At 43.2% G+C, this 26,752-nt stretch overlaps 1 protein-coding gene across 1 annotated transcript in view; it reads left to right on the top strand.

Moving 5' to 3' along the window:
- Positions 1-26,752, top strand: part of LOC139391599 (regulating synaptic membrane exocytosis 2b) — a 316,232-nt gene that overhangs the window by 14,018 nt on the left and 275,462 nt on the right. The window contains exons 2-3 of the mRNA XM_071138971.1: positions 15,345-15,403; positions 17,553-17,672. Of these exons, the coding sequence (XP_070995072.1) occupies positions 15,350-15,403; positions 17,553-17,672 (174 nt within the window). The 5' untranslated portion in view covers positions 15,345-15,349. The remainder of the gene's footprint in view (positions 1-15,344; positions 15,404-17,552; positions 17,673-26,752) is intronic.

Raw genomic sequence — 26,752 nt, forward strand, 5'->3', positions numbered from 1 at the left:
TTGGCAGCAGAGAACTGGAAGGAAAGGTGGCCAAAGGAGGAATTGGCTTTGGGGGTGACCAGTGAAATATACCTGCTGGTGTGCGTGCTACGGGTGGGTGCTGCTTTGGTGACCAGTGAGCTGAGATAAGGTGGGGCTTTAATTAACTAGCAAAGACTTATAGATGACCTGGAGCCAGTGGGTTAGGCGACTAATATGAAGTGATGGCCAGCCAATGAGAGCATACAGTTCGCAGTGGTGGATAGTGTTTGGGGCTTTGTTGACAAAACGGATGGCACTGTGATAGACTGCATCCAATTTGCTGAGTAGAGTGTTGGAACCTAATTTGTAAATGACATCGCCGAAGTCAAGGATCGGTAGGATAGTCAGCTTTACGAGGGTATGTTTGGTAGTGAGTGAAGGATGCTTCGTTGCGAAATAGGATGCCGATTCAAGATTTAATTTTGGATTGGAGATGTTTAATGTGAGTCTGGAAGGAGAGTTTACAGTCTAACCAGACATCTAGGTAATTGTAGTTGTCCACATAGAACCGTCCAGAGTAGTGATGTTGGACGGGCAGGCAGGTGCTGGTAGCGATCGGTTGAAGAGCATGCATTTAGTTTTACTTGCATTTAAGAGCAGTTGGAGGCCACGGAATGAGAGTTGTATGGAATTGAAGCTCGCCTGGAGGTTAGTTAATACAGTGTCCAAAGAAGGGCCAGAAGTATACAGAATGGTGTCGTCTGCATAGAGGTGGATGAGAGACTCACCAGCAGCAAGAGCGACATCATTGATTTATACAGAGAAGAGAGCCGGCCCGAGAATTGAACCCTGTGGCACCCACATAGAGACTGCCAGAGGTCCGGACAACAGGCCCTCCAATTTGACACACTGAACTTTGTCTGAGAAGTAGTTGGTGAACCAGGTGAGGCAGTCATTTGAGAAACCAAGGCTGTTGAGCCTGCCGATAAGAATGTGACGAATGACAGAGTCGAAAGCCTTGGCCAGGTCGATGAGTACAGCTGCATGATATTGTCTCTTATCGATGGAGGTTATAATATCTTTTAGGACCTTGAGCATGGCTGAGGTGCACCCATGACCAGCTCTGAAACCAGATTGTATAGCGGAGAAGGTACGGTGGGATTCTAAATGGTCGGTGATCTGTTAGTTAATTTGGCTTTCGAAGACCTTAGAAAGGCAGGGTAGGATAGATATAGGTCTGTAGCTGTTTGGGTCTAGAGTGACTCCCTCTTCGAAGACCGCGGCAGCGTTCCAATCCTTGGGAATCTCAGACGATGCGAAAGAGAAGTTGAACAGGCTAGTAATTAGGGTTACAACAATTTCAGCTTATAATTTTAGAAAGAGAGGGTCCAGATTGTCTAGTCCTGCTGATTTGTAGGGGTCCAGATTTTGCAGCTCTTTCAGAACATCAACTATCTGGATTTGGGTGAAGGAAAAATGGGGGAGGCTTGGGTTGCTGTGGGGGGTGTAGGGCTGTTGACCAGGGTAGGGGTGGCCAGGTGGAAAGCGTGGCCAGCCGTAAGAAAAATCTGTATCGAAATTCTCAATTATTGTGGATTTTTCAGTGGTGACAGTGTTTCCTAGCCTCAGTGCAGTGGGCAGCTGGGAGGAGGTGCTCTTATTCGCCACTGACTTTACAGTGTCCCAAAACCTTTTCAGTTTGTGCTGCAGGATGCAAATTTCTGTTTGGAAAAGCTAGTCTTTGCATTCCTAGCTGCCTGTGTATATTGGTTCCTAACTTCCCTGAAAAGTTGTATATCACGGTGGCTATTCGATTCTAATGCAGTACACCACAGGATGTTTTTGTGCTGGTCAAGGGCAGTCAGGTCTGGAGTGAACCATATCTGTTCCTGGATGAATTTTTTTTGAACGGGGCATGCTTATTTAAGATTGTGAGGAAAGCACTTTTAAAGAATAACCAGAATAACCCTCTACTGACAGAATGAGGTCACTATCCTTCCAGGATACCCGGGCCAGGTGGGTTAGAAAGGAGTTCTCTGAAGTGTTTTAGGGAGCGTTTGACAGTGATGAGGGGTGGTCATTTGACAGCAGACCCATTACGGATGCAATCAATGAGGCAGTGATCGCTGAGATCCTGGTTGAAGACAGCGGAGGTGTATTTGGAGGGCAGGTTGGTTAGGATGATATCTATGAGGGTGCCTGTGTTTACGGATTTGGGCTTGTACTTGGTAGGTTCATTGATAATTTGTATGAGATTGAGGGCATCAAGCTTAGATGGTAGGATGGCCGGGGTGTTAAGGGTGTCCCAGTTTAGGTCACCAAACAGCACGAGCTCTGAAGATAGATGGGGTTGCAATCAATTCACATGGTGTCCAGGGCACAGCTGAGGGCAGAAGGTGGTCTATAGCAAGCGGCAACGGTGAGAGACTTGTTTCTGGAAAGATGGATTTTTAAAAGTAGAAGCTCAAATTGTTTGGGCACAGAACTGGATAGTAAGACAGAACTCTGCAGGCTATCTCTGCAGTAGATTGCAACTCTAGATTGCCCCTTTGGCAGTTCTATATTTGTCTGAAAATGTTATAGTTAGGGATGGACATTTCAGGGTTTTTGGTGACCTTCCCAAGACAGGATTCAAACACGACTAGGACATCTGGATTGGCAGAGTGTGCTAAAGCAGTGAATAAAACAAACTTAGGGAGGAGGCTTCTAATGTTAACATGCATGAAAACAAGGCTTTTACGGTTACAGAAGTCATGAAATGAGAGCACCTGGGGAATAGGAGTGGAGCTAGGCACTGCAGATCCTGGATTAACCTCTACGTCACAAGAGGAGCAGAGGAGGAATAGGATAAGGGTATGGCTAAAGGCTATAATAACTGGTTGTCTAGTGCATTCGGAACAGAGGGTTAAAGGAGCAGGTTTCTGGGCGCGGTAGAATAGATTCAATGCATTATGTTCAGACAAAGGTATGGTAGGATGTGAATGCAGTTGAGGTAAACCTAGGCATTGAGTGAAGATGAGAGAGGTATTGTCTCTAGAGACATCAATTAAACCAGATGAGGTCACTGCATGTGTGGGAGGTGGGACAAGAGATTTAGCTAATGCATATTGAGCAGGGCTGTAGGCTCTACAGTGAAATAAGACAATAGTCACTAACCAAAACAGCAATGGACAAGGCATATTGACATTAAGGAGAGGCATGCATAGCCGAGTGATCATTGGGTCCAGTGAGTAGCTGGGCGGGCTGGAGACGGCGATTCAGACAGCTAGCGGGCCTGGGATAGCAGGCTAGCAGAAGGGCCTTGGAGGGACGTCGTGACGGAAGAAGTCTGTTGTAGTCCCTTTGTGCTTTTACGTCGGCAGACCAGTCGTGATGGATCAGTTTCTGGGATAATGGTGTTGATGTGAGCCATGACCAGCCTTTCAAAGCACTTCATGGCTACAGACGTGAGTGCCAAGGATCGGTAGTTGTTTAGGCAGGTTACCTTAGTGTTCTTGGGAAAAGGCACTACGTTGGTCTGCTTAAAACATGTTGGAATTATAGACTCAGACAGGGAGATGTTGAAAATGTCAGTGAAGACACTTGCCGGTTGGTCAGCGCATGCTTGCAGTACACATTCTGGTAATCTGACTGGCCCTGCGGCCCTGTGAATGTTGACCTGTTTAAAGGTCTTACTCACATTGGCTGCGGAGAGCGTGATCACACAGTCTTCCAGAACAGCTGGTGCTCTGATGTGTGTTTCGGTGTTATTTGCCTCGAAGCGAGCATAGAAGTAGTTTAGGTCGTCTGGTAGGCTCGTGTCACTGGGCAGCTCTAAGTTGGGCTTCCCATTGTAGTCTCTAATGGTTTGCAGGCCCTGCCACATCTGACTTGCGTCAGAGCCGGTGAAGTACGATTCGATCTTAGTCCTATATTGACGCTTTGCCTGTTTGATGGTTCATCGGATGGCATAGCTGAATTTCTTATAAGCTTCCAGGTTAGAGTTCCACTCCTTGAAAGCGGTAGCTCACGCCTTCAGCTCAGTGCGGATATTGCCTGTAATCCATGGCTTCTGGTTGGAGTATGTACGTACTGTCACTGTGGGGACGACATCATCAATGGACTTATTGATGAAGCCAATGACTGATGTGGTGTACTCCTCAATTCCATCGGCGGAATCCCGGAACATATTCCAGTCTGCACTAGAAAAACAGTCCTGTAGCTTAGCATTTGCTTCATCTGACCACTTTTTTTTATTGATCTAGTCACTGGTGCTTCATGCTTTAATTTTGGCTTGTAAGCAGGAATCAGGAGGATAGAATTATGGTCAGATTTGACAAATGGAGGGTGGGGGAGAGCTTTGTACGTCTCTGTGTGTGGAGTAAAGGTGGTCTAGTCCCCCCCCCCCCTCTAGTTACACATTTAACATGCTGGTAGAAATTTGGTAAAACGGATTTAAGTTTCCCTGCAGTAAAGTCCCTGGCCACTAGGAGTGCCGCCTTTCGGTGAGCGTTATCTTGTTTGATTATGGAGGAACACAGCTCAGTCAATGCTGTCTTAGTTCCAGCCTTTGACTGTGGTGGTATGTAAACAGCTACGAAGAATACTGATGAAAACTCTCTAGGTAGGTAGTGTGGTCTACAGTTTATCATGAGATACTCTACCTCAAGCTAGCAATAGTTTGAGACTTCCTTAGATATCGTGCACCAGCTGTTATTTACAAAAATACATTGTCCACCTCCCCATTTCTTACCAGACGCCGCTATTCTATCCTGCCAGTGCAGCGTAAAACCAGCCAGCTGTATGTTGATAGTGTTGTATTTCAGCCACGTCTCTGTGAAGCATCAGATATGACAGTTTTGAATGTCCCGTTGGTAGTTTCATCTTCTGCGTAGGTAATCTATTTTATTGTCCAAAGATTGCAAGTTTGCTAGCAGAATGGAAGTAAGTGGGGGTTTATTCCATCACCTACGAATTCTCAGGAGGCAGCCCGCCCTCTGGCCCCTTTTTCTCCACCTCCTCTTCACACAAATCACAGGGATCTGGGCCTGTTCCCGAGAAAGCAGTATATCGTTCGCGTCGGGCTCGTCAGACTCGTTAAAGGAAAAAAAGGATTCTGCCAGTCCGTGGACAGTAATTGCAGTCCTGATGTCCAGAAGTTATTTTCGGTCATAAAAGACAGTAGTGGCATCATTATGTACAAAATAAGTTACAAAAAAAGTTACAACCAATGCAAATAAATGAACAAAAAAACATAATCGTTTGGGGGCACGTAAAACGTCTGCCTTCTTTTCCGGCGCCATCTAATCCTAGGTAGTGAAACAGGTTGGTGTGGAGAGAGTGGTGTAGCTTGTGAAAGAAATTGGTGTGGAGATGTAGGCATGTGGAGAGTGAATAGATGTGCCTATCTAGTGAAACAGGTTGGTGTTGAGAGCCTGGAGAGTTAGGCCTAGCTATTTAAAAACATTGGTGTGGAAAGTAAGGCCTAGCTAGTAAAACATGTGACTGTGGAGATTTAGGCCTAGCTATCAAAACAGGTTGGTGTGGAGAGTCAGGCCTAGCTATTGAATCATGTTGGTGTGGAGAGTTGATCATAGGTAGTGAAACATGTTGGTGTGGCGAGTTAGGCATAGCTAGTAATACAGGCTGTTGTGAATAATTAGGCCTAGCAAGTGAAACAGGTTAATATGGAGAGAGTGGAGAGTTAGGCCTAGCTGGTGGAATGTGTTTATGTGGAGAGTTAGGCCTAGCTTGTGACATAACTTGCTGAGGAGAGAATGGAAAGTTACGCCTAGCTAATGAAACAGGTCGGTGTGGAGAGAGTAGAGGGTTAGGCCTAGCTAGTGAAACATGTTGGAGTGGAGAGTTAGGCCTAGCTGGTGAAGTAGGTTGGTTTGGAGAGTTAGGCTTAGGTAGTGAAACATGTTGGTCTGGATAGTTTAGCCTAGATAGTGAAACAGCTTGGTGTGAAGAGTGTGAAGCGTTAGGCCTAGATAGTGAAACAGGTTGCTAGTGAAACAGCTTGTTGTGAAGAGAGATGAGAGTTAGGCCTAGAAAGTGAAACAGATTGGTGTGGAGAGTTAGTAAAAACAGTTAGTGTGGAGAGTTAGGACTAGCTAGCGAAACAGGTTGGTGTGGAGAGAGTGCAAAGTTAGTCCTAGCTAGTGAAACAGGTTGGTGTTGAGATTTGGGTGTAGCTAGTGAAACAGGTTGGTTTGGAGAGCTAGGCATAGTTAGTGAAACAGTTCGTGGGCAGAGTTCGGCATGGCTAGTGAAAGGTTGGTTTGGAGAGTGTGAAGTGTTAGGCCTAGATAGTGAAACAGGTTGGTGTGGAGAGTGTGAAGATGTAGTCTTCGCTAGTGAAACATGTTGGTGTGGAGAGTTAGTAAAACATTTTAGTGTGGAGAGTTGGTTCTAGCTAGTGAAACAGGTTTTGTGGAGGAAGTGGAAAGTTACTCCTAGCTAGTGAAACAGCTTTGAGAGTTAGACCTAGCTAGTGAAACAGGTTTGTTTGGAGAGTTAGGCATGGCTAGTGAAAGGTTGGTGTTGAGAGTGTGGGAAGTTTGGCCTAGTTAGTGAAACAGGTTGGGGTGGAGATGTAGGCATGACTAGTGAAACGGATTGGTGTGGATAGAGTGGAGAGTTAGGCGTAGCTAGTGGAACAGGTTGGTGTGGAGGGAGTGGAAAGTTAGTCCTAGCTAGTGAAACAGGTTGGTAAGGAGAGTGTAGAGAGTTTAGCCTAGCTAATGAAAGGTTTGTGTGGAGAGTTAGGTCTCGCCCCCCTTCGGTCTTGGTGCTGCAACCAGTCAGGATGCTCTCGGTGTTGCAGCTGTATAACCTTTTGAGGATCTGAGGACCTATGCAAAATCTGTTAAGTTGACTGAGGGGCCAGCATCCTGGAGTCGCCTCTTCACTGTTGACGTTGAGACTGGTGTTTTGCGGGTACTATTTAATGAAGCTGCCAGTTGAGGATTTGTGAGGCATCTGTTTCTCAAACTAGACACTCTAATGCACTTGTCCTCTTGCTCAGTTGTGCACCAGGGATTCACACTCCTCTTTCTATTCTGGTTAAAGCCTGTTTGAGATGTTCAGTGAAGGGAGTAGTACACAGCATTGTATGAAATCTTCAGTTTTTTGGCAATTTTAGAAATTTTAGCCTTTGTTTCTCACAGGAAGAATTGACTCACAAGTTTCAGAAGAAAGTTCTTTGTTTCTGGCCATTTTGAGCCTGTAATCGAACCTACAAATGCTGATGCTCCAGATACTCAACTAGTCTTAAGAAGGCCAGTTTTATTGCTTCTTTAATCAGAACAACCGTAATCAGCTGACTAACATGATTGCAAATGGTTTTCTAATGATCAATTAGCCTTATAAAATTATAAACTTGGATTGGCTAACCCAACGTGCCATTGGAACACAGGAGTGATGGTTGCTGATAATGTGCCTCTGTACACCAATGTAGATATTCCATTAAAAAATCTGCCTTTTCCAGCTACAATAGTCATTTACAATATTAACAATGTCTACACTGTATTTCGGATCAATTTGATTATATTTTAATGGACAGAAAATGTCTAAGTGACCCCAAACTTTTGAACAGTAGTGCACATATGAGATGAGTAGAGTAAGACAAGTTAACATTATTAAGGTGTCATTGTTTAAAAGTGACTAGTGATCCATTTATTAAAGTGGACAGGGATTTAAGTCTCAAATTAGGCAGACGCCTTTGAGCTAAACCCTAAAGCTTAACTAAATCTTGTAATGATTAATGTGGAAATTAAGCAAGTTAAGGTGACTCAACTGCTTGATGTAACCCTGGATAGTAAACTATTATGGTAAAAACATACTGATGCAACGGTAATTAAGATGGTCTGTCCGTAATAAAGTGCTGCTCCACTTTCGTGTCATCGCTAGTCCGACAGGCCCTAGTTTTTGTTACACCTCGACTATTGCCCAGTCATATGGTCAAGTGAATCAACATCAATTATCTCCTGGATAAAAGTAGAGATTAACTGTATCACTACTTGTCTTTGTTAGAGGTATTGACATGTTGTTGAAAGCACCAAGCTGTTTGTTCAAATGACTAGCACACAGCACAGACAAACATACGTAGCTAACTAACACTACCTACAGCTTGACTGGTATTTTATTTTTAATTTAACCTTTGTTTAACTAGGCAAATCAGTTAAGAACAAATTCTTACTTACAGTGACAGCCTAGGAAGAGTGGACTAACTGCCTTGTTCAGGGGCAGAACAAAATATTTTACCTTGTCAGCTCGGGATTCAATCTAGCAACCTACCTTCATTGACTGGCCCAACACTCTAACCACTAGGCTGCCTGCCACCCCTGTGGTCAGGCAGAGCTCTGCTTTACAGATGTTGTACATATTTAGATGTTGGGGCTCTACTTTTAGGATCTTAATTCAAAATTCAAAAATTAATGCACATCTGAGCTATCTTTTTTTGCAGGTGCATGGTAACAGTTGAATAAGATGACAAAAAAGAAGAAACCCGCACACTGCTCTTGGTAGTATCACTGATCATTAATAAGCTTTACGTTTCGGTCTCAAAGCCTTCCTCTGAGCTTTTGTGGGGTTTTTAAATTAGCAACCGTATGTAGACATAAATTAACCCATATCCATTCAATGCATTTAATGGGGTTGGAGTTGAGGGAAATTTTACAAATTTTTAGCCTAAAAGCAAATTCTGTTTTATAGTTAACAACTCAATTATCACCTATTGTAATTTAGTCAAAGAAGAAGCAATGTAAGTCTAAATACTGGGGCTCCCGGTTGCGCAGTGGACTAAGGCACTGTGTCTTTGTGCTAGAGGCGTCACTACAGACCCTGGCTCACAACCGGCCGTGATTGGGAGTCCCATAGGGTGGCACACAATGGGCCCAGCGTCGCCCGGGTTAGGGTATGGCCGAGGTAGGCCGTCATTGTAAATAAGAATTTCTTCTTTAACTGACTTGCCTAGTTAAATAAAAGTAAATATATATATACATACAGTTGAAGATGGAAGTTCACATACACTTAGGTTGGAGTCATTAAAACTAGTTTTTCAACCACTCCACAAATTTCTTGTTAACTATAGTTTTGGCAAGTCGGTTAGGACGTCTACTTTGTGCATGACACAAGTTTTCCAACAATTGTTTACAGACAGATTGATTAATTTATAATTCACTGTATCACAATTCCAGTGGGTCAGAAGTTTACATACACTAAGTTGACTGTGCTTTAAACAGCTTGGAAAATTCCAGAAAATTATGTCATGGCTTTAGAAGCTTCTGATAGGTTAATTGACATCATTTGAGTCAATTGGAGGTGTACCTGTGGATGTATTTCAAGATCTTGCTTCCAACTCCATGCCTTTTTGCTTGACATCATGGGAAAATCAAAAGAAATCAGCCAAGACCTCAGAAAAAAAATTGTAGATCTCCACAAGTCTGGTTCATCCTTGGGAGCAATTTCCAAATGCCAGAAGGTACCACGTTCATCTGTACAAACAATAGTACGCAAGTATAAACACCATGGGACCACGCAGCTGTCATACCGATCAGGAAGGAGACGTGTTCTGTCTCCTAGAGATGAACATACTTTGGTGCGAAAAGTGCAAATCAATCCCAAAACAACAGCGGAGGACCTTGTGAAGATGCTGGAGGAAACAGGTTCAAAAGTATAAATATCCACAGTAAAATGAGTCCTATATCGACATAATCTGAAAGGCCACTCACCAAAATCGCCATATAAAAGCCAGACTACGGTTTGCAACTGCACATGGGGACAAAGATCGCACTTTTTGGAAAAATGTCCTCTGGTCTGATGAAACTAAAATAGAACTGTTTGGCAATAATGACCATCGTTTTGTTTGGAGGAAAAAGGTGGAGGCTTGCAAGCTGAAGAACACCATCCCACTCGTGAAGCACAGGGGATGGCAGCATCATGTTGTGGGGGTGCTTTGCTGCAGGAGGGACTGGTGCTCTTCACAAAATAGATGGCAATATGAGAAAGGAAAATTATGTGGATATATTGAAGTAACATCTCAAGACATGTCGTGGGATAATCAGAATTTGTTGGTATCATATGTAAGATGTTTTATATTAATCAAATGTGTGTAAAGTTAATTCTCATCAGAATGGTATTTTTGTATAATACTGTGGCCAGGTTGCAGTTATCTGTTCTATGTCAAGACTAAGTTGCATGGGCCGGAGAGAGGGGAGAGGTCAAAGTATCATAATGTGTAAACATATCTTTTTTCTCCACTGTGTGTGTGCCAGTTCACTCCCTAGTTTTCCCATCGGAGATGGCAGTGTCTGGAATCATTCTCCTCTCCGTGAGCTTGTCCAGGATTGGTTGTATTTAGAATTGGTTGTATCTAAATGACAATTTGATATATGCCTGTTTATATGGAGGGTTGATTTATGGTTCTGGGGTTTGAGTAAGGAGACAAAGCTGAACGATTTATTATGTCTATGCTGTCTTATCCTGTGTGTGTGTCTTTCCTATAAAGGACCTCATTTGAAATGTGGAAGGGGCTCTCAGAGAATTCATGGTTAGACACTGAATCGATCTGAGAGTCACATGGTTGTGATAGAGCTCATATAATTAAAGATGGACTTTGATAACTAACTCTGACTTGTGTGTGTGGTTTGCTCCCATGATTTGGTAAATAGAGGAAATTTCCACGACAGACATCAGTCAGGAAGTCAAAGCTTTGTTGGAAATTGGTCTTCCAAAATGGACAATGACCACAAGCATACTTCCAAAGTTGTGGCAAAATGGCTTAAGGACAACAAAGTCAAGTGAGGAGTCACCATCACAAAGCCCTGACCTCAATCCTATAGAAAATGCGTGGGCAGAACTGAAAAAGCGTGTGCGAGCAAGGAGGCCTACAAACCTGAGTCAGTTACACCAGCTCTGTCAGGAGTAATGAGCCAAAATTGACCCAACTTATTGTGGAAAGCTTGTGGAAGGCTACCTGAAACGTTTGACCCAAGTCAAACAATTTAAAAGGCAATGCTACCAAATACTAATTGAGTGTATGTAAACTTCTGACCCACTGGGAATGTGATGAAAGAAATAAAAGCTGAAATAATTCATTCTCTCTACTATTATTCTGACATTTCACATTCTTAAAATAAAGTGTTGATCCTAATGACCTAAGACAGGGAATTTTTACTAGGACTTCAACTGTATATTTAAAAAATATATACAAGACAAACAAACCACATTCAGAAGACCATCACCAGGACAGAAGACCAGGCACTTAATGAACTAATGAAAGATTAATCTTTGGTTATCAAACCTGCAGACAAGGGGGGGTGCTGTGGTCGTTTTAGACTATGAAAAATAGAAAGAGATTCAGAGACAACTCAGTAATGAACATTTCTATAGAAAACTGAGTGTTGATCCCACACAGGTGTTCCAAAGGGAAATATGCTCTAATCTGGAGCCCTATAAACAACATTGTCCAAAACCTAAATATAAATACCTTTGAAGCAAATGTGCCATACATCCATGCCCGTACATTTTGATGAAATTACACAAACCTTAAACACAACAAGGCAATTATCCAGACAGACTAGCGGTTGCAGGAATAGGCTCAATGCTAGAGCCATTGTCGAACTTTGTATACTCTTATTAAAAGTAATGTGCAAGCATTGCCATCATGTCTGAAAGACTCTATAGACTTCATAAACAAGATCTCATCAATAAAGGGTTTAACAGAAGACTGTATTTTGGTCACATTAGATGTGGGGAGTCTATATAACAGCATTCCCCATACGGGGGGGGGGGGGGGGGGGGCTGCCAGCCCTAGCTCACTACTTGAGAAACAGAGATACTAACAAATACCCACCTACAAACTTTATTCTAGAAATGGCTGAATATGTTTTGATGAATACAGTGGGAAGAACATGTATGTGAACCCTTTAGAATTACCTGTATTTCTGCATAAATTGCCCATAACATTTTATCTGATCTTCATCTAAGTCACAACAATAGACAAAGACAGTCTGCTTAATACTAATAACACACAAACAATTATAATTTGTCATGTTTTTATTGAACACACCATGCAAACTTTCACAGTGCAGGTTGGATAAAGTATGTGAACTGTTGGGTTTAATAACAGGTTGACCCTCTTTTGGCAGCAATAACCTTAACCAAACGTTTTCTGTAGTTGCAGATCAGACCTGCACAACCATCAGGGGGAATTTTGGACCATTCCTCTTTATGAAACTGTTTCAGTTCCACAATATTCTTGGGATCTCAGGTGTGAACCGCTCTCTTGAGGTCATGCCACAATCGGGTTAAGGTCAGGACTGACTTAACACTGCAGCATACAATGACATAGACAATTCTGTGCTTCCAACTGTGTGGCAACAGTTTAGGGCAGGCCCTTTCCTGTTTCAGCATGACAATTTTTTATTATTTATTATTTTTTTTATTTTTTATTTTACTAGGCAAGTCAGTTAAGAACAAATTCTTATTTTCAATGACGGCCTAGGAACAGTGGGTTAACTGCCTGTTCAGGGGCAGAACGACAGATTTGTACCTTGTCAGTTTGGGGATATGAACTTGCAACCTTTCGGTTTTGAGTCCAAAGCTCTAATCACTAGGCTACCCTGCCGCCCCATGCACAAATGCACAATACCCCCATGCACAAATCGAGGTCCATTCAGAAATGGTTTGTCGAGATCGGTGTGGAAGAACTTTACTGGCCTGCACATAGTCCTGACCTCAACTCCATCAAACACCTTTGGGTTGAATTGGAAGGCTGACTGCGAGCCAGGCCTAATTTCCCAACACCAGTGCCTGACTGCACTAATGCTCTTGTGGCTGAATGGAAGAAAGTCCACATGGCAATATTCCAACATTTAAGCCTTCCCAGAAGAGTGGAGGCTGTTGTAGCAGCAAAGGGGGGACCAACTCCATATTAATGCCCATGATTTTGAAATTAGATGTTTGACGAGCAGGTGTCCACATACTTTTGGTCGTGTAGTGTATGTCAGAGTATCATAACCGCCATTGACAAAAGACAACACTGTGTAGCCGTATCCATTGACCTGGCCAAGGCTTTTGACTCTGTCAATCATCGCATTCTTATCGGCAGACTCAACAGCCTTGGTTTCTCAAATGATTGCCTCGCCTGGTTCACCAACTACTTCTCAGACAGAGTTCAGTGTGTCAAATCGGAGGGCCTGTTGTCCGGACCTCTGGCAGTCTCTATGGGGGTGCCACAGGGTTCAATTCTCGGGCTGACTCTCTTCTCTGTATACATCAATGATGTCGCTCTTGCGGCTGGTGATTCTCTGATCCTCCTCTACGCAGACGACACCATTCTGTATACTTCTGGCTCTTCTTTGGACACTGTGTTAACTAACCTCCAGACGAGCTTCAATTCCATACAACTCTCCTTCTGTGTCTTCCAACTGCTCTTAAATGCAAGTAAAACTAAATGCATGCTCTTCAACCGATCGCTGCGCGCACCTGCCAGGCATGCCAAGCATCACTACTCTGGACGGTTCTGACTGAATATGTGGACAACTACAATTGCCTAGGTGTCTGGTTAGAATGTAAACTCTCCTTCCAGACTCATATTAAGCATCTCCAATCCAAAATTAACTCTAGAATCGGCATCCTATTTCGCAACAAAGCAACCTTTGCTCATGCTGCCAAACATACCTTCGTTAAATTGACTCTCCTATCGATCTTTGACTTCGGCGATGTCATTTACAAAATAGCCTCCAACACTCTACTCAGCAAATTGGATGCAGTCTATCACAGTGCCATCCGTTTTGTCACCAAAGCCCCATATGCTACCCACCACTGCGACCTGTATGCTCTCGTTGGCTGGCCCTTGCTTCATATTCGTCGCCAAACTCTCTGGCTCCAGGTCATCTAGAAGTCTTTGCTAGGTAAAGCCCCGCCTTATCTCAGCTCACTGGTCACCAAAGCAGCACCCACCCATAGCATGCGCTCCAGCAGGTATATTTCACTGGTCACCTCCAAAGCCAATTCCTGCTTTGGCATCCTTTCCTTCCAGTTCTCTGCTGCCAATGACTGGAACGAATTGCAAAAATCTCTGAAGCTGGAGACTTATATCTCGTTCATCAACTTTAATTAAGCATCAGCTATCAGAGCATCTTACAAATCATTGCACCTGTACTTAGCCCATCTGTAAATATCCCATCCAACTACCTCATCCCCATATTGTTATTATTATTTTATTTTTTTGCTCCTTTGCACCCCAGTTGCACATTCATCTTCTGCACATCTATCACTTCAGTGTTGATTTGCTAAATTGTAATTACTTTGCCACTATAGTCTATTTATTGCCCTACCTCCCTAATCTTACTTCATTTGCACACACTGTATATACATTTTTTATACTGTGTTATTGACTGTACGTTTGTTTATTCCATGTGTAACTCTGTGTTGTTGTTTGTGTTGCACTGCTTTGCTTTATCTTGGCCAGGTCGCAGTTGTAAATGAGAACTTGTTCTCAACTGGCCGACTGGTTAAATAAAGGTGAAAGAAAAAGAAAAATAGAAGAGTCATTACCAGTTGCATTCATGATGAGGTCAGGACTAGTCTCTTACAACAGCCACCATGACTATGGCACTATTAGGGTCTGTAATAAGGGTTAGGGTTAGGGGTTAGGGGTTAGGGTTAGGGTTAGGGGTTAAGGGTTAGGGTTAGGATTAGGATTAGGATTAGGGTTAGGGTTAGGGGTTAGGGTTTGGGGTTAGGGTTAGGCCTGGGTTCACATTCATTAGAGTTTCTTGTAACATGATCTTCAGTTGATGTCTTCTCTGGTGCTGCTCATTGGAGTTATGAAGCAAGCAGCTAGTGTTGATATGATTGGCCTGGCTGGGGGCTTGCTGCCCACGGCAATCCCTTGCTTTTCTGTTGAAATATGTTGAAAGTTGAAAATATTTTGTATGTTTGGTTGTGTGTTTTTGTGTTATTAGTTTCAGTGGCTGTGTGATTGTGTATGTTTTCAATGTGTTTCAGTGGCTGTGTGATTGTGTATGTTTTCAATGTGCTTCAGTGGCTGTGTGATTGTGTATGTTTTCAATGTGTTTCAGTGGCTGTGTGATTGTGTATGTTTTCAATGTGTTTCAGTGGCTGTGTGATTGTGTATGTTTTCAATGTGTTTCAGTGGCTGTGTGATTGTGTATGTTTTCAATGTGTTTCAGTGGCTGTGTGATTGTGTATGTTTTCAATGTGTTTCAGTGGCTGTGTGATTGTGTATATTTTCTGTATGTGACTTTTTACGATCATTTATGTCTCTCTGTTTTCACATAATTTCTCTACTGTCTCTGTTCTCACCTGCCTCTGCTGTCCCTCCCCGTCTCTCTCTCCCTCTCTCTCTCGGTTATGACTTCATTCCACAGGAGATATGGATGGCCAATGGTGGGACCATGCATCTTGGCATAGCGAGGCCTTGTCTATGGTATGAATACGAATGGAGCCCCCCCACCACCCTCTACCATCTCACTTTTTCTTTGTTTTGATTTCAGATGTGCATGCATTTTTTAAACAAAATTGTATTGACCTCATCCCAACCCTGTAGGCAACAGTCAAAGGGGAAAAATCTAAACCAATGAGCAAGCATTATTATTGGACACCAACTCTAATACTCTATCTGAGAGTCAAAATAAATCAAATTGTATTTGTCACACGCGCCAAATACAACAGGTGTAGGGTTAGGGTTAACCTTACAATGAAATGCTTACTTACGAGCCCCTGACCAACAATGCAGTTTTAAGAAAAATAAGAGTTAAGATGATTTTTCTAAATCAACTAAAGTAAAAAATAATCAAACAACAATAAGGATATACAGGGGTACCGGTACGCTGTGGGGGGTAGTCCTGGAAGAGGATGTGGAACTTGGACTCCAAGGTAAAGACATTGATACGTGCAGTAGAACAACCCTAAACAAGGCCAGTCAGAATAGCTGTAGTGAGAAGGCCCTGTAGTGATAAGTTATAGGTTATACCTGCCTATTGTAAAGTGCTTTCTACTTACTACATTACTCACTACAAATACTACAACACACTGCAACTACTACAACCCACTACAATTACTACAACTACTACAACCCACTACAACAACAACAACAATCCTCTACAACTACTTACTGACTACTGCCTTAATTTGTTGGACCCCAGGAAGAGTAGCTGCTGCTTTGGCAGCAACTACTGCCCTGAATGCCTCTACTGATCCTACAGCTATTGTATACAGTAATCATGTGCTTATGAACCAGATTTATACTGTTAGCACTGAGGCGGTGTACCCTAGTAGGAAGTCCACTGTGTGCAGCTCACTCTGCACTAACATCAATAACATGAGAATATCTACTTCTGCTATGCTTCCCAGTAAGGCAATGAAAACAAGCATGCATCCCAGAAAAGTGTACAAAATAGTCCATGTTAACACATGTAGCTTAAGAAACAAGGTTCATGAAATTAATAACTTGCTAGAAACAGATGACATTCATATTCTGACTATCTCTGAAACTCACCTAGACAATACCTTAGATGATACAGTGGTAGCAATACAAGGTTATAACATTTACAGAAAATACAGAAATGCCAGTGGTGGAGGTGTTGCTGTTTATATTCAGAACCACATTCCTGTAAAGATTAGAGAGGATTTCATGTTAAATACTGTTGAAGTAATATGGCTACATGTTCCTCTGCCTCACCTAAAGCTCATTGTTGTGGGAAGCTGCTATAGACCACCAAGTGCTAACCGTCAGAGTCTTGATAATGTACAGTACCAGTAAAATGTTTGGACACACCTACTCATTCAAGGGTTTTTCTTTATTTGTACTATTTTCTAAATTGTAGAATAATAGTGAAGACATCAAAACTATGAAATAACACATGCAGTAACCAAAAAAGTGTAAAACCAATCAGAATATACAGTTGAAGTCAGAAGTTTACATAACTCTCTCTCTCTTCCTCCTCTCTCTCTCTTTTCCTACTCCCCAATCTCTCTTTATCTCTCTCTCTTTCTCTGCACGTTTCCCAGTGCATGCTTCTCCATCTACCCACCACTGCTGTGGTCACACAAACTCTTAAATCAGATGCCAATTGATATATGAATGACCACTTCTCCTGTGTCATTTAAAATGCATGACAGTTGGATTTGTTACACAGTGTACTATCCTGCCTATACTGATTTTACAGCACAGTGTAATATATTGCCTATACAGACCTTGCAGCACATGAAAACAGCACAGTGTAATATACTGCCTATACTGACTTTACAGCACAGTGTAATATATTGCCTATTCTGACTGTACTGCACATGAAGACAGCAAAGCAAGCTTTCATAGGGTTTTTCCTATACTCATCATGACAGATTCAGTGGTTATACTGATGTACCTGGATAGAGCACCATTTGACACTAAATTCCAATGTCTTTTGATCTAAGTTTGTGTAATCACGATGCATCACATGTAATATGGCCTCCACCCTTCTTTCTATTGAGTATGTTCTTCTATATTGTATTCTTGTTCTAACGTTTTGTTGTGAAACCTGAGAAGCCTACTTGTTGTAAAACACAACATGTGTGTTGTCACTTTGACTTCGTAGCACCCGATGACATGGCAACCGTCCAAAGATGGTGAGCGCCTGATTGGGCGGATTATACTAAACAAGAGGATGAAGGATGGAACGGTGCCCCGAGACACAGGAGCTCTGCTGGGACTCAAGGTAAGCCCTGATCCTGGACCTGCTCCTAACCCTAACCCGTAGACACAGGAGCTCTGCTGGGACTCAAGGTAAGCCCTGATCCTGGACCTACTCCTAACCGCAAACTACAGACACAAGAGCTCTGCTGGGACTCAGGATATGGAGACGATATCTGGGCTCACTCAAATCAAATTTTATTGGTCACATGAGCCGAATACAACAGGTGTAGACTTTAAATCAAATCAAATCAAATCAAATTTTATTTGTCACATACACATGGTTAGCAGATGTTAATGCGAGTGTAGAGAAATGCTTGTGCTTCTAGTTCCGACAATGCAGTAATAACCAACGAGTAATCTAACTAACAATTCCAAAACTACTACCTTATACACACAAGTGTAAAGGGATAAAGAATATGTACATAAAGATATGTGAATGAGTGATGGTACAGAACGGCATAGGCAAGATGCAGTAGATGGTATCGAGTACAGTATATACATATGAGATGAGTATGTAAACAAAGTGGCATAGTTTAAAGTGGCTAGTGATACATGTATTACATAAAGATGCAGTAGATGATATAGAGTACAGTATATACGTAGACATATGAGATGAATAATGTAGGGTATGTAAACATTATATTAAGTAGCATTGTTTAAAGTGGCTAGTGATATATTTGACATCAATTCCCATTATTATAGTGGATCGAGTTGAGTCAGTGTGTTGGCAGCAGCCACTCAATGTTAGTGGTGGCTGTTTAACAGTCTGATGGCCTTGAGATAGAAGCTGTTTTTCAGTCTCTCGGTCTCAGCTTTGATGCACCTGTACTGACCTCGCCTTCTGGATGATAGCGGGGTGAACAGGCAGTGGCTCGGGTGGTTGTTGTCCTTGATGATCTTTATGGCCGTCCTGTGACATCGGGTGGTGTAGGTGTCCTGGAGGGCAGGTAGTTTGCCCCCGGTGATGCGTTGTGCAGACCTCACTACCCTCTGGAGAGCCTTATGGTTGTGGGCGGAGCAGTTGCCGTACCAGGCGGTGATACAGCCTGACAGGATGCTCTCGATTGTGCATCTGTAGAAGTTTGTGAGTGCTTTTGGTGACAAGCCAAATTTCTTCAGCCTCCTGAGGTTGAAGAGGCGCTGCTGCGCCTTCTTCACAATGCTGTCTGTGTGGGTGGACCAATTCAGTTTGTCTGTGATGTGTACGCCGAGGAACTTAAAACTTACTACCCTCTCCACTGCTTTACATGAAATGCTTACTTATGAGCCCATTTCCCAACAGTGCAGAGTTTAAAATATTTGATAAATAAACTATTTAAACATTGAGGGAATCATATTTGAGTTAGAAAATGATGTTCATATGATAGGTAAGACATACAAAACCTTGCAGAGTTTATCCAACTGACAATCTTTTAGAAAAATTAACTATTGGAACCAAGACTTAAAAAGAACTGATGTTGGTTCAAGATCGAGGGAAAGTTGGAGTGTAACGAAATTACAGTTAACAAAAATGTAGTGGGTCTGGTCAGGGTGATGTAGATGGGGGGAGCTAGTGGGTCTGGGCAGGGTGATGCAGATGGGGGGAGCTAGTGGGTCTGGGCAGGGTGATGTAGTTGATCTGCAGATGGGGGAGCTAGTGGGAATGGGCAGGGTGATGTAGCTGATCTGCAGATGGGGGGAGCTAGTGGGTCTGGGCAGGGTGATGTAGTTGATCTGCAGATGGGGAAGCTAGTGGGTCTGGGCAGGGTGATGTAGTTGATCTGCAGATGGGGGAGCTAGTGGGTCTGGGCAGGGTGATGTAGTTGATCTGCAGATGGGGGAGCTAGTGGGTCTGGGCAGGGAGATGTAGTTGATCTGCAGATGGGGGAGCTAGTGGGTCTGGGCAGGGTGATGTAGATGATCTGCAGATGGGTCTGGGCAGGGTGATGTAGTTGATCTGCAGATGGGGGAGCTAGTGGGACTGGGCAGGGTGATGCAGATGGGGGGAGCTAGTGGGTCTGGGCAGGGTGATGTAGTTGATCTGCAGATGGGGGAGCTAGTGGGAATGGGCAGGGTGATGTAGCTGATCTGCAGATGGGGGGGAGCTAGTGGGTCTGGGCAGGGTGATGTAGTTGATCTGCAGATGGGAGAGCTAGTGGGTCTGGGCAGGGTGATGTAGTTGATCTGCAGATGGGGGAGCTAGTGGGTCTGGGCAGGGTGATGTAGTTGATCTGCAGATGGGGGAGCTAGTGGGTCTGGGCAGGGTGATGTAGTTGATCTGCAGATGGGACTGGGCAGGGTGATGTAGTTGATCTGGAGATGGGGGAGCTAGTGGGACTGGGCAGGGTGATGTAGTTGATGTTTGTATGATGTTGTAGTTTATGTATGTTTTGTATTGTTTATAACATATCAAATCAAATCTTACAAAATAAAGGAAATAGTAACAACACAAAAACAATAACAAGGCTATATAAATGGAGTACCAGTACCAAGTAAATGTGTAGGGGTACCAGGTAATAACAAGGCTATATACAGGGGTACCAGGTAATAACATGTCTATAAACAGGGAGTACCAGGTAATAACATGGCTATATACAGGAAGTACCAGGTAATAACATGGCTATATACAGGAAGTACAAGGTAATAACATGTCTATATACAGGGAGTACCAGGTAATAACAAGGCTATATACAGGAGTACCAGGTAATAACATGGCTATATACAGGGAGTACCAGGTAATAACAAGGCTATATACAGGAGTACCAGGTAATAACATGGCTATATACAGTGAGTACCAGGTAATAACAAGGCTATATACAGAGTGTTACGGATACAGTTATCCTGTGTGTGTGTGTATCCTGTGTGTGTGTTTGTTTTCTCTCCTTCTCCCCCCACAGGTGAAAATCATCACTCCCCAATCAGTCAACAATCAATCATCAATCAGAAGACACACCTCCTCCTGTTTCCTACCCTATCACAGTTCCTTCCCCATGGTTTAAAAACCCCATCATTTGTTTGCTCTAGAGCTCAATCTCTTTGTAAATGCCATGTTTGTAGATCTCTGTTCTTCATAGATTTCAGTAGCTCAATCTCTTTGTAAATGCCATGTTTGTAGACCTCTGTGTTTCACTCGCTCTCTGTGTATTAATTAACCTCTCTTTTGTTTGAGCACCTCCATAGCACTTTGTCATCCCCTGTGAGTATTGTTTTGGTTATGGTGTTTGTTTGTTGCTGGTGGGAGAAGGGGGAAACCAAGACAAGTCGCCCATGGGCATACACTACCCATAGGTAAACTTTGTTAAACACACTAGTTAGAACTGGGCGGACCACCCACTGTATTTTTGGTTAGTTAGTTAGCTGTTGTTAAAGTAGGCTAGTCTAGCTTAGGGGTGTTTTTGCAAATTTATTGTTTCTTTCCTTGGGTCCAGCTCAGCCCCTTTTCCTGCTCCCCCCATTACCGTGTGTTTATAAATAAACCTTGAGTTTGACGGTAGATTTCAGTTGTCCTGGTTATTTCGTTCACACTCTTACTTTGTCACTATTATAATTTACATGAGTTATGTTACGGGTCTCATTACCATCCCCCCTAGACTGTCGGGCCAAAAGGGATTCGTAACACAGAGGTAGCAGGTAATAACATGGCTATATACAGGGAGTACCAGGTAATAACATGGCTATATATAGGGAAGTAATAACATGGTTATATACAAGGAGTACCAGGCAATAACAGGGCTATATACAGGGAGTATTAGGTAATAACATGGCTATATACAGGGAGTACCAGGTAACAAATGGCTATATACAGGGAGTACCAGGTAACAAATGGCTATATACAAGGTGTACCAGGTAATAAAATGACTATATACAAAGTGTACCAGGTAATAAATCAAATCAAATCAAATTAAATCAAATCTATTTATATAGCCCTTCGTACATCAGCTGATATCTCAAAGTGCTGTACAGAAACCCAGCCTAAAACCCCAAACAGCAAGCAATGCAGGTGTAGAAGCACGGTGGCTAGGAAAAATTCCCTAGAAAGGCCAAAACCTAGGAAGAAACCTAAAGAGGAACCAGGCTATGTGGCCAGTCCTCTTCTGGCTGTGCCGGGTGGAGATTATAACAGAACATAGCCAAGATGTTCAAATGTTCATAAATGACCAGCATGGTCCAATAATAATAAGGCAGAACAGTTGAAACTGGAGCAGCAGCACGGCCAGGTGGACTGGGGACAGCAAGGTGTCATCATGTCAGGTAGTCCTGAGGCATGGTCCTAGGGCTCAGGTCCTCCGAGAGAGAGAAAGAAAGAGAGAATTAGAGAGAGCACACTTAAATTCACACAGGACACCGAATAGGACAGGAGAGGTACTCCAGATATAACAAACTGACCCCAGCCCCCGACACATAAACTACTGCAGCATAAATACTGGAGACTGAGACAGGAGGGGTCAGGAGACACTGTGGCCCCATCCGAGGACACCCCCAGACAGGGCCAAACAGGAAGGATATAACCCCACCCACTTTGCCAAAGCACAGCCCCCACACCTCTAGAGGGATATCTTCAACCACCAACTTACCATCCTCAGACAAGGCTGAGTATAGCCCATAACATGGCTATATACAGGGGTACCAGGTAATAACATGGCTATATACAGGGAGGTAATAACATGGCTATATACAGGTGTACCACGTAATAACATGGCTATATACAGGGAGTACCAGGGAATAACATGGCTAGATACATGTAGTACCAGGAAATAACATGGCTATATACAGGGAGGTAATAACATGGCTATATACAGGGAGTACCAGGTAATTACATGGCTATATACAGGGAGTACCAGGTAATAACATGGCTATATACAGGGAGTACCAGGTAATATCATGGCTATATACCGGGAGTACCAGGTAATAACATAGCTATATACAGGGAGTACCAGGTAATTACATGGCTATATACAGGGAGTACCAGGAAATAACATGGCTATATACAGGGAGGTAATAACATGGCTATATACAGGGAGTACCAGGTAATAACATGGCTATATACAGGGAGTACCAGGTAATAACATGGTTATATAAAGGGAGTACCAGGTAATAACATGGCTATATACAGGGAGTACCAGGTAATAACATGACTATATACAGGGAGTACCAGGTAATAACATGACTATATACAGGGAGGTAATAACATGGCTATATACAGGGAGTGCAATGTAATAACATGTCTATATACAGGGAGTACCAGGTAATAACAAGGCTATATACAGGGGTACCAGGTAATAACATGGCTATATACAGTGAGTACCAGGTAATAACATGGCTATATACAGAGGTACCAGGTAATATCATTGATATATACAGGGAGGTACTAACATGGCTATATACAGGGAGTACCAGGTATTAACGTGGTAATATACAAGGAGTACCAGTACTGAGTCGATGTGCAGGGGTACCAGGTTAATAGCATGGCTATATACAGGGAGTACCAGGTAATAACATGGTTATATACAGGGAGTACCAGGTAATAACATGGCTATATACAGGGGTACCAGGTAATAACATGGTTATATACAGGGGTACCAGGTAATAACATGGCTATATACAATGAGTACCAGGTAATAACACGGCTATATACAGAGGTACCAGGTAATATCATTGATATATACAGGGAGGTACTAACATGGCTATATACAGGGAGTACCAGGTATTAACGTGGTAATATACAAGGAGTACCAGTACTGAGTTGATATGCAGGGGTACCAGGTTAATAGCATGGCTATATACAGGGAGTACCAGGTAATAACATGGTTATATACAGGGAGTACCAGGTAATAACATGGCTATATACAGGGGTACCAGGTAATAACATGGTTATATACAGGGGTACCAGGTAATAACATGGCTATATACAGGGGTACCAGGTAATAAAATGGCTAGATACAGGTAGTACCAGGTAATAACACGGCTATATACAGGGAGTACCAGGTAATAACATTGCTAGATAAAGGTAGTACCAGGAAATAACATGGCTATATACAGGGAGGTAATAACATGGCTATATACAGGGAGTACCAGGTATTAACGTGGTAATATACAAGGAGTACCAGTACTGAGTCGATGTGCAGGGGTACCAGGTTAATAGCATGGCTATATACAGGGAGTACCAGGTAATAACATGGTTATATACAGGGAGTACCAGGTAATAACATGGCTATATACAGGGGTACCAGGTAATAACATGGCTATATACAGGGGTACCAGGTAATAAAATGGCTAGATACAGGTAGTACCAGGTAATAACACGGCTATATACAGGGAGTACCAGGTAATAACATGGCTAGATAAAGGTAGTACCAGGAAATAACATGGCTATATACAGGGAGGTAATAACATGGCTATATACAGGGAGTACCAGGTAATAACATGGTTATATACAGGGAGTACCAGGTAATAACGTGGCTATATACAGGGAGTACCAGGTAATAAAATGGTTATATACAGGGAATACCAAGTAATAACATGGCTATATACAGGGAATGCCAGATAATAACATGGCTATATACAGGGGGTACCAGGTAATAACATGGCTATATGCGGCCTTCTGGGCTGCACTGAACTGTATCATTACGCACACCTGGTTCCAATTCTTCCAATTCCTCAGTGATTGTATTTGTGTAAATGTGCCCTTTGTTTCCCAAATTGGGCTGTATCTTATTGTTCTCATGTCCGTTGGTGGTGTGATTACCTATGCGATGTCTTTTCCTGTGCTGCGTGTTATTGTTCCCATGTCCATTGGTCGTGTGAGTACCTATGCGTTGTCTCAGCCTGTGCTGTGTGTTTTGTGCATTGTGTATTACGGGTCTCATCCCGTGTCGTTTTACCCTCACTCTTTTGTTTAACCCTTGCTCTTTTGTTTTGCGAGGTCTACCCTCGCTCTTTTGTTTAACGCTCGCTCTTTTGTTTTGCGAGGTCTACCCTCGCTCTTTTGTTTAACCCTCGCTCTTTTGTTTTGCGAGGTCTACCCTCGCTCTTTTGTTTGGGTACATCCCAGTGTTTTTTATACATTATTATTATTATTATTATTATTAAAAATCCAGATGATGTATTCCTGCGCCTGTCTCCAAGTCCTTTATACCAGCGTGACACTGGACTCTTTGACCATTTTTTGGGCCTCCCTCTGACACCGCCTGGTATAGAGGTCCTGGATTGCAGGGAGTTTGGCCCTTGTGATGTACTGGGCCATACACACTACCCTCTGTAGCGCCTTGCGGTCGGGTGGCGAGCGGCTGCCATACCAAGCGGTGATGCAGCCAGTCAAGATGCTCTCAATGGTTCAGCTGTAGAACATCTTGAGGATCTGAGGCCCCATGCCAAATCGTGAGGGGGAAGAGGTGTTGTTGTACCCTCTTCACAACTGTGTTGGTGTGTTTGTGGACCATAATAGATCCTTAGTGATGTGGACACTGAGGAACTTGAAGCTCTCGACCGGCTCCATTACAGCTCTGTCGATGTGAATGAGGTGTGTGCTCGGCCCTCCATCTCCTTTGTCTTGATCACGTTGAGGGAGAGGTTGTTGTCCTGACACCACACTGCCAGGTTTCTGACCTCCTCTTTGTGGGCTGTCTCACTGTCGTTGGCGATTTGGCCTACCCCAGTCGTGGCGACGGCAAACTTAATGATGGTGTTGGAATCGTGCACGGCTCACTTCTTGGGTGAACAGGGAGTACAGTAGGGGATTGAGCACACACCCCTGAGGGGTCCCAATGTTGAGGGTCAGCATGGCGGATGTGTTGTTGGCTACAGATTTGAGTGCTACTGGGCGGTAGTCATTTAGACAGGTAACCTGGCATTCTTGGGCACAGGGAATATGGTAGTTTGCTTGAAACATAAAGGTATTACAGACTGGGTCAGGGAGAGGTTGAAAATGTCAGTGAAGACACTTGCCAGCTGATCCGCGCATGCTCTGAGTACACATCCTGGTAATCTGTCTGGCACTGCGGCCTTGTTAATGTTAACCTGTTCAAAGGTCATCGGCTACAGCGAGTGTGATCGTACAGCTGTCCGGAACAGTTGATGCTCTTATGCATGGTTCAGTGTTGCTTGCCTCGAAGTGAGCATATAAGACATTTAGCTTGCCTGGTAGGCTTGCGTCACTGGGAAGCTCTCGGATGGGTTGCCCTGCCACATCTGATGAGTATCAGAGCTTGTGTAGTAGGATTCAATCTTAGGATTCAATCTTGACTCGTTGCCTGATTGATGGTTCATCGGAAGGCGTAGCGGGTATTCTTTTAAGCGTCCGGATTAGTGTCCTGCTCCGTGAATGCAGCAGCTCTAGCCTTTAGCTCAGTGCTGATGTTGCCTGTAATCAATGGCTTCTGGTTTGGATATGTAAGTACTGTCACTGTGGGGATGATGATGTCGATGGCCTTGCTAATGAAGTCGGTGATTGATGTGGTAAACTCCTCAATGCCATCGAAGATATGGTGGTGAAAAAAATATATAGATGAAAACCCTCTTGGTAAATAGTGTGGTCTACAGCTTGTCATGAGGTATTCTAACGCAGGCGAGCAGAACCTTGAGACTTCCTTATTATTAGAGATTGTGCACTAGCTGTTAATAGAGAGACACACACCTCCCTTGATCTTAGCGGACTCTGCCGTTCTGTCCTGCACAGAAAATACAGATAGATGTATATTATCCATGTGCTTGTTCAGCCATGACTGCGAGAAGCATAGTACTGTCATGGCTAAAACTTTTGAGAATGACACAACTATTAATTTCCACAAAGTTTGCTGTTTCAGTGTCTTTAGATATTTTTGTCAGATGTTACTATGGAATATTGAAGTATAATTACAAGCATTTCATAAGTGTCAAAGGCTTTTATTAACAATTACATGAAGTTGATGCATAGAGTCAATATTTGCAGTGTTGACCCTTCTTTTTCAAGACCTCTACAATCCGCCCTGGCATGCTGTCAATTAACTTCTGGGCCACATCCTGACTAATGACAGCCCATTCTTGCATAATCAATGCTTGGAGTTTGTCACCCGCCTCTTGAGGATTGACCACAAGTTCTCAATGCGATTAAGGTCTGGGGAGTTTCCTGGCCATGGACCCAACATA

Source organism: Oncorhynchus clarkii, chromosome 32, assembly GCF_045791955.1.
Source record: "Oncorhynchus clarkii lewisi isolate Uvic-CL-2024 chromosome 32, UVic_Ocla_1.0, whole genome shotgun sequence".
Classification (NCBI taxonomy): Eukaryota; Metazoa; Chordata; class Actinopteri; order Salmoniformes; family Salmonidae; genus Oncorhynchus; species Oncorhynchus clarkii.